The following is a 19,016-nucleotide window of genomic DNA, read 5'->3' on the forward strand; positions in this document are numbered from 1 at the left end:
TGCAGATCTAGGATGTGTTATTTTAGTGTTCCCTTAATTTTTTTGAGCAGTGTATTTACCAATTAGTAACAGTTAGGCTGTGTCATAGTTATATTGTCCTCAGTAGCTCAACTGATTAGGCCGAGAGTGCCAAAATAATACTCCCAAGCCAAGTGTGTGTGTGTGTGTGTGTGTGTGTGTGTGCAGCATCCCCACCAGCACAGACAGACACTTCTCACCAAGTCTGTACTGCGCTAGTCTAATAACATAGCTTACAGAGCCTTCAGAAAATATTCACACCCCTTATTCCACATTTTGTTGCAGCCTGAATTAAAATGGATTACATTTTGTTTCCTCATCTGTCTACACACAATACCAAAAAATGACAAAGCGAAAACCATGTTTTTTAATAAATGTTTGCAAATGTATTAAATGAAATAACTAATATTCATAAGTATTCACACCCCTGAGTCAATGCATGTCAGAATCACCTTCGGCAGCAATTACAGCTTTGAGCCTTTATGAGTCTGAGATTTACACACCTGGATTGAACAATATTTGCACATTCATATTTTTTAAATTCTTCAAGCTGATTGATCATTGCTAGACACCCATTTGCAAGTGTTGCAATATATTGTAAAGCTGAATTTAAGACAAAACTAACTAGGCCACTAAGGAACATTGAATGTTGTCTTGGTAAGCAACTTGTGTATATTTGGCCAGTGTCTGTTGGAAAGCAGACTAACCCAGGTTTTCCTGTAGGATTGTGCTTGAGCTTAGACCTATTCAGTTTCTTTATCAAAAACTCCCTTGTCCTTGCCCATAACAAGCATACCCATAACATGATGCAGCCACCACCATGCTTGAAAATATGAAATGGTACTCGTGATCTGTTAAATTGGATTCGCACCAATTGCAATTATTTGTTTTCAGCACTTAAAGTTAATTTCTTTCCCCAATTTTTGCAGTTTTACATTGGTGCCTTTTTGCAAACAGGATGCGTGTTTTGGAATATTTGTATTCGGTACAGGCTTCCTTCTTTTCACTCTGTCATTTAGGATAGTATTGTGGAGTAACTGCAATGTTGTTGATCCATCCTCAGTTTTCTCCTATCACAGCCATTAAACTCTGTTTTAAAGTCGCCATTGGACGCATGGTACAATCCCTGAGCGGATTCCTTCCTCTCCGGCAACTGAGTTAGGAAGGACGCCTGTATCTTTGCAGTGACTGGGTGTATTGATACACCATCCAAAGTGTAATAACTTCACCATGCTCAAAGGGGTATTAAATGCCTACTCTTTTTTTTCCAAATTTGTACCCATCTACCAATAGGTGCCCTTTGCGAGGCATTTGAAAATCTTCCTGATCTTTTTGGTTGAATCTGTTTGAAATTCACTGCTCGACTGAGGGACTTTACAGATAATTGTGTATGTGGGGTACAGAGATGAGGTAGTCATTCAAAAATCATGTTAAACACTGTTATTGAATAGAGTGAGTCCATGCAACTTGTGACTTCTTAAGCATATTTTTACTCCTGAACTTATTTAGGCTTGCCATAACAAAGGGGTTGAATACATGTTGACTCAAGACATTTCAGCTTTTCATTTGTAAAAACATAATTCCACTTTGACATTTTAGGGTATTGTGTTTAATTAATTTTAATTTCAGACTGTAACCCAACAAAAATGTGGAAAAAGTAAATGGCTGTGAATACTTTCTCAAGGCAATGTACTTAGGTAGGCCTACACCTGAGTTTGGTTACATTATAATGTTGTTTTTTGTGTTGAGTTACTATAGTGTTGGGAGACAATTAGTCTAGGCTCAGATGAGACGGTCAGTGAGCTGCCAGCTGCACAGCAAGATGGGACACATTTTCAATTAGCTGGTATTTAGCTATGTTTTTGTCATTTTTAAGGAGCTGTAGCCACAGAATTCTGGTAGTTTTCAATTAAAGGATAAAACCATTAATCACAATTCTCCATTGGCACAATACAACCAATTCCGCTCAGCACTGCCTCGTACCACAGTTGCCTCAGCGAACAGCGTCAACCACTCCTACACAGCTAGCAAGCTAGCACTCATTATCAAAATGGGGTTGGCGGAATGTCAATTTGGCCCAGTCCCTGACAACCCATACATCAAAACATAGCTGCAAAGCTCTTCTTTGTAACTTTTTTTTTGTCTCTGAATTTTGTTTATTTAAATGAGCCCCCAAAAAGTTTTACCTCGCATTTCAGTCCAAGGACCTCTGTGAAACACCCTCAGGACTTTGCTATACAATGTTACATCGATCTTACTTTGGTAGGTTGAGGAATACCTTCTGCCAAGAGAATATATACACACGATTTCAGTTTTCACAAATTTGGCTGTCCAAGTGTTGAAAGTTCTTAGCATGGCAGTTGCGTTACATTTGGGCTCATGTCGTGTACATTTTAATAACTTACAATATTGGGATTTTTAGACATTGGTTACAACTGCCATATTCATGTTTTCAAATGATTTATTATATAATTTCAGTGGTGGGAATAGTACTCAATTGTCATACTTGAGTAAAATATACCTTAATAGAAAATGACTCAAGTGAAAGTCACCCAGTAAAATATTACTTGAGTCAGTCTAAAAGTGTTTGGTTTTAAATATACTTAAGTCAAAGGTAAATGTAATTGGTAAAATATACTTAAGTATCAAAAGTAAAAGTATAGATTGTTTCTTATTCCTTATGTAACCAGACGGCACAATTCTCTTGTATCTATTTATGGATAGCCAGGGGCACATTCCAACACTCAGACATAATTTACAAATTAAGCATTTGTGTTTCGTGAGTCCACAAGATTAGAGGTAATATGACCAGGGACGTTGTCTTGATAAGGGTGTGAATTGGACCATTTCCCTGTGCTGCTAGGTATTCAAAATGTAATGAGTACTTTTTGGGTATCAGAGAAACTGTAAAAGTACATTGTTTCTTTAGGAATGTAGTGATGTTAAAATGTGTCAAATATAAATAATGTACAGATAAGTCAAAATACTTTGAAGTACTAGTTTGATTAAGTACTTTACACCACTGAATATTTTGACGACCACATTGACATTTATTGTAAATGGATTTGTTTCCTGCTGCTTTTTGTAGAATTATCGCAGAGCGTCCATCGTTTGTTGCGTCACCTAACACCCTACCTTTAGGATAGAAAATCTATTCTAGCTCTTATGTTGTCACCAAGTTTGTTGTCTTCTCACACTTCAAACCCCACAGTTGAATAAACAGATTATGAAGTTTTCTTAGCATATTTTGAACTAAAGACTCAATTTTAGAATTTCTGTGCATCCTTGGAAATCGCTATTTAATATCCCAAAAACATGTTTTTTCTGCAAACCATATTCTCTCTTCTGTGGTACCAATATGAGGGTTTATGGCAGGGGAAACTGTTGCACTAGTAGTCTAGTGGGTGGTGCACGTTGGCCTTAAAAAAGGAACCGGATCATAAAATTCAAGCAAACCTAACTCAAATCAAATCTCTCAATGGTCTCAGTTCGGTTTGCTATTTTCAGTTTGGTTGGTCATTTTTGAGGGATCTGAGTTTGAGTGTTCACCCAACAAAAAAAATGGTCTGAAAAAGGGACCAAGTGAGAACATCCTTACACTCCTGGTGTTACTATGTTATAGTCAGGGGTTGGACCCAGTACGGGGAACAGAACAGAAAACGGTAAAATAAACATTTTTAGAGGAACAGAATCGGAGCTAAGAATGAAAAGTGATCAATACTGTTCCATAACATAACCTTTATTTTTAACGGATAGAAGTCGGTTAATAAAGTTTTTTTTTTTACCTTACAGAGAGAAAAAAATTCAGTCCCACAAACGCAATAAGGCGCATATGCAAAGCCCTCACTGTCACTAGAAACGTATTCCAGTGTCTGCCTGCCGGCTAAAAATCTTTGTTTGTAAACTACCTGCTCCTCCCCCTCTGAAGCATACTGTAACCTACTGACATTTAAGCGGGATTTCAGAAATTAATACAGATTTTTAATGGAGAAGAATGGATTACATTTTTCAATGCTAGTTACGGATACAATAGTATGTTTCACATTGGATTTGTTAACTACAAAAAGGTATCCTGTTTTTAATTCTGGTGGCTTTTGCCCACACACGCTTGTTAGCTAGGTAGCATTGGTGCAACGTTAAGCCAACTCTCGGAAGTTCAGAGATAACAAAGTTCCTCCATAGAAGCTGCTCCTCCATAGGTATAATTCTGTGGGCCTAATTCAGATAGCTAATGCATGCAATAAAATGCCAGCGCTTCAAGCCTAGCCGCCTCCACCTTCTCTCAACCTGCAAAATTTGTCACATCTTGCGCCCTATACTTTTTTGTTTTTGTTTTGAATTTTACCCCCTTTTCTCCCCAAGTTCGTGGTATCCAATTGTTTAGTAGCTACTATCTTGTCTCATCGCTACAACTCCCGTACGGGCTCGGGAGAGATGGTTGAAAGTCATGCGTCCTCCGATACACAACCTAACCAAGCCACACTGCTTCTTAACACAGCGCGCATCCCACCCGGAAGCCAGCCGCACCAGTGTGTCGGAGGAAACATTGTGCACCTGGCAACCTTGGTTAGCGTGCACTGCGCCTGGCCCGCCACAGGAGTCGCTGGTGCGCGACGAGACAAGGATATCCCTACAGGCCAAGCCCTCCCTAACCCGGACGACACTATGCCAATTGTGCGTTGCGCCATGGACCTCCTGGTCATGGCCGGTTGCGACAGAGCCTGGGCGCGAACCCAGTCTCTGGTGGCACAGCGCCCTTGACCACTGCACCACCCGGGAGGCCACCGCCCTATACTTTTCTAACCATCGCGCATGTAAACAATAGTGCTGAGCTATTAACTAACATTTAATATTTTCATTATTTAAACAACTAATTGATTAACTTTGGTCAATTTATTTGGGATTACATTTTTTTCTGTGAGCGTGATGTGTAGTGTATGTAGAGATAAATTAGATGAAGCCTGAACTGTGCGATGTAGTAGGGAGTTGTAGTTTCCAACAGGCCAATATTCCACATAGTGTAGTGCAGAATACTTGGTAATGGTAATTAATTACAATGACCATAATCCATTGCGCACCCGCTTAAATTTGTCCGGTCTGTGTGGAGCAGACACCCAGACAGAGAGCAGAGAGAACGCACAAGATGGAGAGGAATCGAAGCAGTTGCTTCGCGAGCCTGAAAATACATGATATAAGTGATTGATGGTCGGTATTCAGCAGTCATAAAAGTAATTAAGGCATTATTTTAAGAACTACTGATAGTGATTTTGTCAGAGAGCATAGGCAGCAGCTCTATATTGATAATTTGACTTGGAATTAAATAATAGTAATCAAGTAAAACAAATATTTTATTTAAGTACAGTGGAACGGAACGAAATAAATAGGGATTCTGTTCAGAACGAAACGATTGGAAAATTACTTCTGTTCCAACCCCTATTTATAGCATACTGTATTCCCTTGCACATTAGCAGCAACTCATTATGATGGAAGTCAAAGGGGATCATTACAAATCTCCTTGGTGACATTTGCTTCGTCAGCATTATTTGTTTACGTTTGCTTACACTATGAACAGTTTTGATGGAGGAAGCTACTATGCATGTTTTTGTTTCCTGAGAGGCATTTCTCTTTACTGTTTGCTTGTGTTCATCCGTTTACAATCCTGTTCAAATTAGCAGTCTCTGGGTATTTCACAAGACGCCATTTAAAGCCTTCATAAAACAGTGCTAAAATAAATAAGCGGGTACATTAGTATTTACCAGTAGTTGAACATTCCAGTTTCCCACTACTGTGGCAAAGTGAGTCAAGTTTTCAGTTTGGTCGTGTCATATAATAGATAATAATATCGAGAATGATTTGTCTTGTTTTTCAACCACAATGAATAGTTCGAAGTTATGATCGTTGAACAGACACACCACAGCTAAAGGCAGTAGGCGTTCCTGGATTTGAAAGAGTCTGACGTGACTCTTTTACCCCCTTTTCCCGGTGACGTCATGATACTGGCCAGCATTTGTGAAACCATCGGAATGCGACAAAATTGATCTTCTAAGAGATTTACAGTTCTGTTTCGGATTAAGTTATTTATAACTCGTTCTGTCATAAATGTGCCTTTGGTTAAATACGGCGTGTGCACTAACCGCAGTTCTTTATCCATTTGAAACGCTGCGGAAATAACTTCTTTATCTCACTTTGTGGGAGTCTTCTCACAGAGCGAGGCTGCCTGGATAATTTTTTTCCTCGTTTGTTCTCATGCGTGACCGTGAAATGATATCAATTGGATTGTATCACGTTGGATAGACATTCTGGTGAGTAGATCGTAACCAACATGTTGCTTTACTGTAGTTATTCATTGTTTTCATACTTATTCTTACGTCAAAATAGCGAATAGAAGCTAACCTAAAATGCTTCTCGACCGTGAAAAGTTTAATCTCCGCTGAAAATGCATCTTTACTTCTGAGGTCTAAACACATAAGATTAGCCAGCACGTTATTCAAACAAGTTATTATAGCGGCCAAATCCAACAAATTCGCTATTTACAGCCATTACATTAGTAATAAACGCAGTGATTTCTCGCTACACAAACTTTACCACCAGCATGTGGTATCTATTCACTCCTCCCACCAGACGTTTGCTTCGTAAACCTGCGGACGTCTGTTATTTTTCAATTAATGTAGTTATATTTTGCTAAACAATCATGAAACACTACTTCTCCAGTTTTCCTTCACATGTAAACAACTGTCAAAGTCATCAGAATCAACGGGATTGCACTCAGGAAATTGAGGGCGGTAGGCTACACCCTGAAGTATAACAATATTTTTCAGACTAGCTTTCATCTCTTTGGTCGTGTGTTTGCAAGCTATAGCCTACTGCATATGTTTGATGTTAGCTTTTTTTCCGAAAGTAATGAAAGCAATGGTGTAGTAGTAATTTAGTTGGATCTGACACTGTCAGTGTAGTCACAAGCACTTGGGTTACATACAGTATGGGAAGCTGGTATTCTTATCTTAATTCCTACATTTACTGTAATTGCTCACAGACCTACTCCTCGTTTGTTTTACAGCAAATTGCAGTCCAACACCAGGCTTGGTAAACAACAGATAGGCAAGACTGATGAGAAGCAATTGGCTGGAATTGGGGGCCGGTTCCAAGGTCACACTGTGTTTGCACTGCACTTTGTAAATCTGTGAATCTCAGAGGAAGAATTCAGTTAGTTTGCACTTCTGACTCAACACTGGGCAGTAACCTCAAATGAAAGAGGGCAACAGTAGAGCACACCCACAAACATCTAGACTAGGCTACATCCTGATAAGTTGACAGAATTATTGATGCTACAGACAGGGTAATGCGGGGCAAGGTGAGACAATTCCCTGAAGATGTGTGACCTCATCACCTCTGAACCCAGGTGCAACTCGGCTGCATAGTGTCCGAGATGACCCAGCCTACTGCTTTTGCATTCAGGAGAGAGCGCAAAACACTGAACATTGCAGAGGGAAATGCAATGAATATAGTTGGCATGACATGATTAATGTCAAAGGCATGTGTGTGTTGTACTATACAATATGGGCATATTCCTGTATGAACACAAGGTTTTGCAATGTTGAACAATAGTGAGACATTAAGCCAGGTGTGTACTCTTAGACTCTGACATAAACATGTGCTTTTGTGATTAGCTATGTCTGTCTCAAACAGTTTCATACAATCTCTTAAGTCTCCCTGGAAATGAGTCATCACTTGAATCTATCTTTGTTTTTGAAATGTGTTTACATGTCCTTTACCCTCCCAAGTGTTGTAGTTCAAAAATTGCATGTGAGGTATGCCTACATGGGAAAGAGGAAAACCATTTTGAGTTGGCAGAATAAGGCAGTTGACGGGTCTGTTGTCCGGGTCTGTGACAGTGGAGTCTGAATGATGAGGCGTTTTCCTGTTAATGGCTGCTGCGTCAGTCATGCCTGACTGTTTATCCCTGAGTGGGTCTGCCCTAAGCACAATTGTTTTGATGTTAACTGGTTTGACCGAGAGCCCATCTTTAACCAATCAAAGAGCTCAAATGGAGTGTTTTTGCTTTGCTACATTACATACTTGACACACGTGGCTGTGCTTAGAGTCTGGTGGAACACCCCTTGTGCTTGGACAGACAGTAGCTCTCTGGCCATGACCCATCTGGGTCTCCACTGCCACATAAGTGTCACCAGTGCATAATAGAATGCTAATGTATTGTGAGGGACTCCATAACCGGGGAGAGCATGTTTTGAACTTCAAGTTTTTTGTTCACTTTGTGGGAGGTTGCAGCTCTACTCTCTACATACACAGAGGGAAATTATTCATGAATGGTAGTGATATATAATCTAGGCTTTATGACTGCTTTACTGACCGTCAGGAAGAAGAAAATGGTGTTAATACATTTGAAAATGTGACCATCCTTTGTTTTCTCTGGGCCTCTTATTTCCTGTCCTGTATCTGTCTAGTCTGAGTGCGTGGACACCTGTCTCTCGCTCCCCCTGCTACCTTCTCCGTTGGGGGAAGTGTAGAACACGGAAGAGAGAGGTCTGTGTCCTAGGGCCTTCTGGGGGAAGTGCTACTACACCTGCTGCTGTGACTCAGCTGGGCCTCACCTGTTCAAACCTGTCTCACCGGTGCACTGCCTGCAGACTGCTGCCCGAGCTCCACCATGCGATCTGTGCTGCTCTCCACTTTCATTCAGTCACTTATCCTGGAGGAAGGCACTGTTTTGTTGCTGTTTTCGTCATCTCTAATGTAATTTCTGATGGTATTTGTCCTTCTGGCATTGAATAATCATTTTCCTTGGCTGTGTTGAACTATTTCCCGCATCGTTGTTTGGCTCCAATAAGACAGGGTTTCAGAGGAGCAATCGAATACTTCAGCAAACCACTTTACAAGCCTGTCAGCAAGATTCAGTTGTGTGGGGCTCTGTGGTTGCTGCTCAGTATGTTTCCCATTCAATCTGTTTTTGTAGACCGATAACTCATCTCACAGTTTTTATAAACAACTAAATGATCTAGCAGTACTGTCAGTAGCCGCTGCCTTATTTGATATCGTCATCATGCTGACTTGTGCGTTCAACTCTGACCAGCAGTAGTGGCTTTTAAATAGTTAATGGAAGGCCCATGTTGACCTCTCATCTGTGGCCCTTTTTGTACAGGTTAGTGCAGATGGGTGGATGATCCCATTACACTTCAAACATTCGTTGAGTCAGTTCTGCTTTCTGGGCCAGTCAGGCAGTATTCCTCAGCCCCTCGCCAAGCACCCCTTCCCTGCAGCTTGGGTGGATCTAGGACCGTGGTCAGGAACAGGCAGTATATCGCAGGCAGGCAGCCCAGCATTTGGTTTCAGGGCTAGCCTCTGATATCTAAAGCAAGAGAAGGAACCCGGAATGTAAAAGGTGTGTGTGTGTGTGTTTGAGTGTAGAGAAATACGCTAGAGGAAAAATGTGCTCGTGAAGGAAAGGTGGAAGTAATTTTTCTCTGCAGCCTGGGGCCTGTGTCCCGGGGCCTCGGAGTATTACCTGACTAATACAATTCTTGTCTCTGAAGAAAATTGCTGCGACTTGTATAAGCTATTTTGTCTTTTTTTTTAAACCTTTATTTTACTAGGCAAGTCAGTTAAGAACAAATTCTTATTTTCAATGACGGCCTAGGAACAATGGGTTAACTGCCTATTCAGGGGCAGAACGACAGATTTTGTTGTCAGCTCGGGGATTTGAACTTGCAACCTTCCGGTTACTAGTCCAACGCTCTAACCACTAGGCTACCCTGCCGCCCCTTTATGGGAGGTCTCCCTACAAATTATATTGTCATTTTCTAATGTCAACTTGTGTAGGTTGTGTACTCTGATTGTTTCTCTCTCTGTGCATTTGCCAAAGGACATTCACTCAGTGTGATTGTGTCAGTCTACATTAAATGGTTTTCAGAGATGTTCTCTAGTAGACGTCGACTGATTTTTATGATTTTTCAACACCGATACCAATTATTGGAGGACCAAAAAAGGCAGATGCCGATTATTATTTTTTTAAATATATATATTGTTTTAAATTGTATTTTATTTATTTTTTACTTTAAAATATATATGTGTAATAATGACAATTACAACAATACTGAATGAACAATGAACACTTAACTTAATATAATACATAAATTTAAATCAATTTAGTCTCAAATAAATAATGAAACATGTTCAATTTGGTTTAAATAATGCAAAAACAAAGTGTTGGAGAAGAAAAAGTAAAAGTGTAATATGTGCCATGTAAGAAAGTTAACATTTCTGTAGCTCAGTTGGTAGAGCATGGCGCTTGTAACGCCAGGGTAGTGGGTTCGATCCCCGGGACCACCAATACGTAGAATGTATGCACACATGACTGTAAGTCGCTTTGGATAAAAGTGTCTGCTAAATGGCATATATTATATTATATTATAACATGAGAACATATGAAAGCTGGTCGTTCCTTTTAACATGAGTCTTCAATAATCCCAGGTAAGAAGTTTTAGGTTGAGGTTATTATAGGACTTTTGACCTTTGACTATTGGATGTTCTAACAGGTACTTTAGTATTGCCAGCCTAATCACGAGTTGATAGGCTTGAAGTCATAAACAGCGCAATGCTTGAAGCACAGCGAAGAGCTGCTGGCAAATGCAGGAAAGTGCTGTTTGAATGACTGCTTACGAGCCTGCTGCTGCCTACCACTGCTCAGTCAGACTGCTCTATCAAATCATAGACTTAATTATAATATAATAACACACAGAAATACGAGCCGTAGGTCATTCATATGGTAATATCCGGAAACTATCATTTCGAAAACAAAATGTCTATTCTTTCAGTGATATACGGAACCATTACATATTTTATCTAACGGGTGGCATCCATAAGTCTAAATATTGCTGTTCCATTTGTCGTTTTGTTATCTATGCCACATTAAGTGATATGACCTGCTATTCTATACAATAATTTCTCTAAATGAATAACACCTGATTTAAGATAATCAGGTAGATAATTAACTAGAAAGTGGAGGCACCATGAAATGTTTATAGAGCAGTTATCTTCCGAATAAACTCTTAAAGACCTGGTAACCTTATTCAGTCTCATCTGAAAGTGGTAAATTCTTGGTTATCTTCACGAACCCTAGCTAACAAGTTAAATCAGCAATACAAATTGGGTTGAATTATTTATTCACTAAATACCTAACTAATCACACAGAATTACATAAATCGACTAGATAATACATGGATTACAAATTGTCATAAAGAAAAGTCCCTGGCGGACGGAGCCGACATGGCAGCTCGCTACACAAAGAAAGGTGTTTGAGTTTGATTGAAAGAGCGGGAAGACTGAGGAACAAAGGGAGAAGCTATGCTATCGTAAATACAGGATCTCTTGCATTCTAAATTACTGCCTATTTGGAAAAGGAAAATGCGATGAATATTTAGTCTGAGCTGCGCTTCAATAGGTTGGTGGTATATGGAAGGCCGAGTTGCCCATCCTTTGAAGAGCGTCTCTGATGGTAAACTGTACCCGTTTTAGTAACGTCGTTGTGTGGTAGACGGTATACTCTGTCATTTCCCAGTCCACGCTTGGCTGCTGGAGTGAATCAAAGTTCATAACCCGTTGCCATGCTTATATGCTCATGCTATATTCTGGCTGGTATTGTCGAAATTCGACGTGTCGATCGTCCTCTTCACGTGGGAATTCAATGCTAATTTCGGTAGCTGAGATGGGCTTTGCTCTGTATGTGTCACCGGTCCGTCGCCTTAATGTCCCCGGAACAGGAAGTTATATTGTCGTCAAGGCTTTATATAGGAAAGGAGAGGAGGGCGTGTTTCGTAGTTTAAAACCAATGTCTCTTACATTTACATTTAAGTAATTTAGCAGACGCTCTTATCCAGAGCGACTTACAAATTGGTGCATTCACCTTATGACATCCAGTGGAACAGTCACTTTACAATAGTGCATCTAAATCTTAAAGGGGGGAGAAGGATTACTTATCCTATCCTAGGTATTCCTTAAAGAGGTGGGGTTTCAGGTGTCTCCGGAAGGTGGTGATTGACTCCGCTGTCCTGGCGTCGTGAGGGAGTTTGTTCCACCATTGGGGGGCCAGAGCAGTGAACAGTTTTGACTGGGCTGAGCGGGAACTGTACTTCCTCAGTGGTAGGGAGGCGAGCAGGCCAGAGGTGGATGAACGCAGTGCCCTTGTTTGGGTGTAGGGCCTGATCAGAGCCTGGAGGTACTGAGGTGCCGTTCCCCTCACAGCTCCGTAGGCAAGCACCATGGTCTTGTAGCGGATGCGAGCTTCAACTGGAAGCCAGTGGAGAGAGCGGAGGAGCGGGGTGACGTGAGAGAACTTGGGAAGGTTGAACACCAGACGGGCTGCGGCGTTCTGGATGAGTTGTAGGAGTTTAATGGCACAGGCAGGGAGCCCAGCCAACAGCGAGTTGCAGTAATCCAGACGGGAGATGACAAGTGCCTGGATTAGGACCTGCGCCGTTTCCTGTGTGAGGCAGGGTCGTACTCTGCGGATGTTGTAGAGCATGAACCTACAGGAACGGGCCACCGCCTTGATGTTAGTTGAGAACGACAGGGTGTTGTCCAGGATCACGCCAAGGTTCTTAGCGCTCTGGGAGGAGGACACAATGGAGTTGTCAACCGTGATGGCGAGATCATGGAACGGGCAGTCCTTCCCCGGGAGGAAGAGCAGCTCTGTCTTGCCGAGGTTCAGCTTGAGGTGGTGATCCGTCATCCACACTGATATGTCTGCCAGACATGCAGAGATGCGATTCGCCACCTGGTCATCAGAAGGGGGAAAGGAGAAGATTAATTGTGTGTCCGGATTGTGTGTCTCTTCACGTGGGCAGGCCACTGAGTCGTGCCTAATTCACTCATGAAAACCCAAATCTCACATTTTAGAAGCTAAAATCACATTTCATCCCATCACAAATAATTTCATATTCAAACATTTAAATTGCACAACAAGTCCATGTGAATCGGATAACTAGACATTCCACTGTAAGGTTTGTCATCCTATCATTGAGAATGTCTCAGATGACGACCAAACAACATATTCATTAAGTACCAACGCATCTGTTCAACTGGTTAGATTACCAAAATATGGTTAATTTCCCTCCACCTTCTTATATTCCCAGAATCTCTGTTAACCAAGGGATTTTCAATAGTCACATCAGTAGGGTAGAGAGAAGAAAAAAGGGGGTAGATGTATTTATGACTGTCATAAACCTACCCCCAGGCCAGTGTCATGACACATTGCAAAACCTTCAATGTTATGTAATAATTCTGTAAAATTCAGGTGGCCCAAACTGTTGCATATACCCTGACTCTGCGTGCAATGAACGCAAAAGAAGTGACACAATTTCCCTAGTTAATATTGCCTGCTAACATTAATTTCTTAACTAAATATGCAGCTTTCAAAAAATATACTTGTTTATGGTTAGGTACATTCGTGCAACGATTGTGCTTTTTTCGCAAATGCGTTTTTGTTAAATCATCCCCCATTTGGAGAAGTTGGCTGTCTTTGTTAGGAAGAAATGGTCAAATATTAAGTTAAAATAAGTGTTCATTCAGTATTGTTGTAATTGTCATTATACAAATACATTTAAAAAATGGCAGATCAATCGGTATCAGCTTTTTTCGGTCCTCCAATAATTGGTATCGGCGTCGAAAAAAATCATAATCGGTCAACCTCTACTCTGTTGCACAGAGCGCAACAGAAGTGACACAATATTCATAATTAAAATAAATTAATGTTAGCAGGCAATATTAACTAAATTAAAAAATATATACCTGTGTATTGATTTTAAGAAAGGTGTTGATGTTTATGGATAAGTAGACATTGGTGCAACGACAGTGCTTTTTTTGCAAATGCGCTTGTTAAATCACCCGTTTGGCGAAGTAGGCTGTGATTCAATGATAAATTAACAGGCACCGCATCGATTATATGCAACGCAGGACAAGCTAGATAAACTAGTAATATCATCAACCATGTGTAATTAACTAGTGATTATGTTAAGATTGATTGTTTTCTATAAGATAAGTTTCATGCTAGCTAGCACCTTACCGTGGCTCCTTGCTGCACTCGCATAGCAGGTAGTCAGCCTGCAACGCAGCCTCCTCGTGGAGTGCAATGTAATCAGCCATAATCGGTGTCCAAAAATGCCAATTACCGATTGTTATAAAAACATGAAATCGGTCTTAATTCAAAAACGGAAGCAAACAGACCGAAACGGGTAGGGAGCAACCTGAAATTGTGAAATAAGAAATTAGTTTTTTTGTTGCAAACCGTTTTGCCTTGCAAAATGTTTTGCTACGGTTTACTACAGTGTGCACTAATGAATACACCCCTGTTCTCTTCTCTGTGTTCCAGGTCTGATGCCCGGCTGCTGCCATGTTCACCAAGAAGAAGAAGCCCCGCGTCCAGATTTCGGCACCTTCCAACTTCGAGCACCGCGTGCACACAGACTTTGACGAGCAAGAACAGAAGTTTGTGGGGCTGCCGCGGCAATGGCAGTCTCTGATCGAGGACACAGCCAAGAGGCCCAAGCCCTTCATCGACGTCACCGTCATCACCACTGTGGAGCCCCGCAAGGTCAGGGTTTGTCACAAAGGGACGTGGGAGGAAAGGCGTGTGTCATAAACAGGAAGTGATGTTTTCACTGTAGGGTCATTCTCTGTTGACAAATTTTGCTAAGTTTTTATTTGTATTCTCTTCACTGCATCAGGGATAGCGTACACAGACGTTTCGCCTTTACAGCCTTCTTCAGTGTGTAGGTCATGGGGAAAGGGCACCAAACTATTACTGTCTGAGATTACTGTACGTCAGATTCGGATCACAGTCTAAATGCACAGAACCTAAACAGTAAACATGATTGTCTTCTTTCCGAAACAATAAACACAGCAAATGCCAAAGACATCACTGAAAATAGAATCTACCTGTCATCATATCTATTTTTAGAATGAAGCTGTGAAGCTTCATGAAGCTGATCTCAACCCTCCTTACTTGGTGTCTCTCCCTCCTGTAGACCATAGTGCGGGGTAGTAAGATCGCTGTGGATGGCTCGCTGACATGGCTGCTGGATGAGTTTGACACCATGTCGGTAACCCGCTCCAACTCCCTGAGGCGAGGCAGCCCCCCGATCCAGCCCCGCAGAGACTCCGGATCCTCGGGGGGGGGAGGCCATGAGAACGGGGACCTGGCCCATCGGACACACCACCACCCAGATCACTATGGAGACAGAGATAGGTAGTGTCGGTAGAAGGGGGGCCAGGAGATTTTCAGAACTGTTGTAAAATGGCTCTTGTCGGAAAAGTTTCCACCACTCCAGAGAGATGTAACCTATTTACCGTGTCTCTGATGCACTAGGGAGCGGCCTAGGCCGGACCAGTTAGCTGGTGGAGACCCCCGGCAGCCCCAGCGGGTAACCCGCTCTCAGAGAGAGGACGGCCGGCCACAGCAGCAGCCCCGGGGCCAGGAGCCAGGCAGCAGGCACCGAGAGAGGGAGCGGCCCTGCCCACCCCCTCCCCCGCCAAAGCCCAGAGATATGGACCCACGGGACCACCACGACCAGGTAGTCCGCAGGGACGGGCCCAGCGACAAGAGGCCCAAGTCCAGCTACACAGGCAGGGACGGCAGCCCCCAATCGCCCCGGGATAAGAGGCCTCTCTCGGGGCCCAACATACGTATGCCTAACCTCCCTGTCACAGAGGGGGTGATAAAGACAGCACAGCAGAGCAGTAGGCCGTTCAACACCTACCCCCGTGCTGACAGTGAAGGAGGAAGAAGCCCCACCAGCCAGGTACTGACATGCTGTTAGGAGAACACCAGAACGTTGAGTGATATGGAGAAAATGGAAACCATTGTAGCTAATGTTTTATCGACAGACCTCTCAGACATAAAGATGTTGTTCTTACAGTGTCATCATTTTATCTCCTTTCTAGGAGCTGAAGCCAGCCCGACCACACGAAACACCGCGCCACAACGGTCCCTCTAGTGGCCGCAGCGGGGGCAAAGCCCCACAGCAGGGCCAGCTACGAGGGGACCCCCACCACTCCTCCCACCCTGTCCTGGGCCCTGAGCCCCCCCACGGCTACCAGCAGCTGAAGGCTCCTGTTCCCCGCCCTCCGGCCCCTGCCCTACCACCACAGCAGGCCCTCTCACCCCAGAGGGAGCCCCAGCGGGTGTCCCATGAGCAGTTCCGCGCCGCACTACAGATGGTGGTGGACCCGGGTGACCCGCGCACCTACCTGGATCACTACATCAAGATCGGAGAGGGCTCCACCGGCATTGTGTGCATTGCCACCGTCAAGAGCACCGGCAAACTGGTCGCTGTCAAGAAGATGGACCTGCGCAAGCAGCAGCGCCGGGAGCTGCTATTCAATGAGGTGGGGACACTGGTCACTAATGGACTTGGATGGGGGTCTTGTTTTTGACCCTGTCATTGACTTACACTGAATGCGATTGAGATGATACAGGTTTTAAGATTGTGGATATTTAGGGAATACAGGCCATGAATTTATAAGCTATTAGTTGTGTGATCCTAAACCTTTTATAGTGGAATTGGCTATTACAGAGCTGATTTGCTGACATTTGTAAAAAAGTGTCCCTTCATGGAGGGTGAAGTTGATGCATATCTTTGCAGGGGTGTAATGAGTGATGTCATATGCCGTGTAATTTCCCACGGTCTCCTCAGTAACTCTGGTTGCTGTGATCTCCAGGTGGTGATAATGCGGGACTATCACCATGACAACGTGGTGGAGATGTACAACAGCTACCTGGTGGGAGATGAACTCTGGGTCGTCATGGAATTCCTGGAGGGAGGGGCTTTGACTGACATCGTCACACACACCAGGTGCGTGTCTGTTGATCGGTGGTTAGTGCTATCCGGAATCCTTGGCATGTCCCTACCCTTAACTCTAACCTTTTTTTATATTTTGACTTCAATGGGGTGATGTCGGAGTTGGACGTACCAAGGATACCGGATAGCAATGACCGTTGAGCTGCTTCTCTGACAACTGACCAGCAGGACAGAAGACTATGGTAGGGCTGTCCAACCCTCTTTCTGGAGATATACCATCCTGTAGGTTTTGGTGTGTGGTTAATAAGTATAATCAGGTGTTTTCAATAGATTTGGAGTGAGCCTACTGGACGGTAGATCTCCAGGAAGAGGCATGGGCAGCCCTGGGCTATGGTGATTTAAGATTGTCTGTGTTTCATACTAGTCATATAATATTCAACTGCTCAAATCATAGTTGTTTTTACAATACAAGAAATGGTAACTACTCAAAATGTTTTTTGTTTAGTTATTTGTTTCACCACTAGGTGGTAGTGTCGCATAGCTACACCATCACGTCACTGCAATGCGACCTGTACTGTGTGTGTGATGTTATTTCTCTGTCAACTCGGAGTGCTAATGACCGGTGTGTGTGTCCAGGATGAATGAGGAGCAGATAGCCACAGTGTGCCTGTCTGTGCTGAAGGCTCTGTCAGTGCTGCACACCCAGGGCGTCATCCACAGGGACATCAAGAGTGACTCCATCCTTCTCACCCACGATGGCAGAGTAAGTACTCCGAACTCCAGGGGTTAAAGTTCTCCATCAATGCGACTGATTTCTGTCACGTTGGGGAGTTTGGAAATGACACCGCCTAATACAGACAGAAGCATGTCTCCTACAAAATATATTCCAAAATAAATGTATTCCCAAATATTTTATTTTCCTCTGTTACAGAATGTGCACTGAACTGACATGTACTGTATGATTGTTGATGACACGCCAATGTTCAGATGAAGGGAATGAAATGGTCTTTAATGCGAACCACAGCAGCTCTCAGCTCAGACAGCGCTGTCTAGCCTTCTGTAGCTACTGGCAGTCATTCAAAGCCTCTACTTTATCATTCAGGATGGAGCTTTACAGTGACACAATTTTTGCCATGTAATGTTATTAAAACAAAATCAGACAACCTGATTATTAGGATAGAACACGCAACAAGCCAACTAGGTAAACTATGTGAGATAAATATTCCTCTCGAGGCACATTCAAGTTGCTAGAGTCATAGGAGGGGAAATGTATTCTGACAAGCAGTCAATGCACAACTATTCTTCATGCAATCACGGGAAAACACTTTTGAAAGCTGGGGGGGTCACAGTTTTACGTTGCTACCACGTTTATTTCTGTACTCTTTCAATTCCGCGTGGCATCGTTTTACAAATGCAGTTGTACAATTGGAGTTTCAAACATGGTTTGCACAACAGACCAATTTAAAGGAACGTTGTCGTCTTAAAAGGGCAATGATATACTTTGTAATAAAAACAAAAACATGTCATTTTTTTCAAGTGAATAATTTATATAAAATTATTAATAATGACAGTCAGGATGTTGTGTCCAGTGGGGTAAATGGAGGTGGACAACCCCCATGCTTCAGCCTATGTAAATTGTATAGCCTCTATGCTCATCAGTTGGGCTACAGGTGATAATGCTTATTAGTAATAGCACATCTGATAATATAGACCATGCATTGGTTATATGCACATGCTCCAATATGTTAAAATCATTTCTGGAGGTAGAAATTACATTTTAGATGGCATCATGTGATTTCCATTCATTTTGGAATAGAATGTCCTTCCAAAAAAATGACCAGAACTGACCTTCTCAGTCCTTGATGATCCCGGGGTCCTAAGCAAGGGGACTGGAATTGGTCAAACATGATTGTCATGACTTTCTTACTTGAAAGGGAGATGAACTTGACCCCAGACAATTGATCTGAGATCGACTTCAAGTGTCAATCATTGGGATTATTTTGTTGCTTTAACCCCTGCCTAACTCTGACCCCAGCTCTGCATTACTACCTATCCATCAGACAATTATAAGACACTAAACTCTGACCCCAACTCTACATCACTACTTCCTTCATAGACACAAATATTATAATTTTCCATGGCAAAAAAAAGAACACGAGACAGACTAGACTTTATGGACCTTGAAAAACC

The 19,016-nt window shown here is 42.5% G+C and overlaps 1 protein-coding gene across 1 annotated transcript in view; it reads left to right on the forward strand.

Moving 5' to 3' along the window:
• LOC123992905 (serine/threonine-protein kinase PAK 4-like) overlaps positions 1-19,016 on the forward strand; it is a 45,066-nt gene that overhangs the window by 20,627 nt on the left and 5,423 nt on the right. Inside the window, 6 exon segments of the mRNA XM_046294527.1 lie at positions 14,399-14,620; positions 15,054-15,274; positions 15,395-15,827; positions 15,970-16,413; positions 16,747-16,880; positions 17,463-17,589. Coding sequence (XP_046150483.1) covers positions 14,420-14,620; positions 15,054-15,274; positions 15,395-15,827; positions 15,970-16,413; positions 16,747-16,880; positions 17,463-17,589 — 1,560 coding nt within the window. The 5' untranslated portion in view covers positions 14,399-14,419.

The sequence above is a fragment of the Oncorhynchus gorbuscha genome, linkage group LG13 (genome assembly GCF_021184085.1).
Source record: "Oncorhynchus gorbuscha isolate QuinsamMale2020 ecotype Even-year linkage group LG13, OgorEven_v1.0, whole genome shotgun sequence".
NCBI classification, from domain to species: Eukaryota; Metazoa; Chordata; class Actinopteri; order Salmoniformes; family Salmonidae; genus Oncorhynchus; species Oncorhynchus gorbuscha.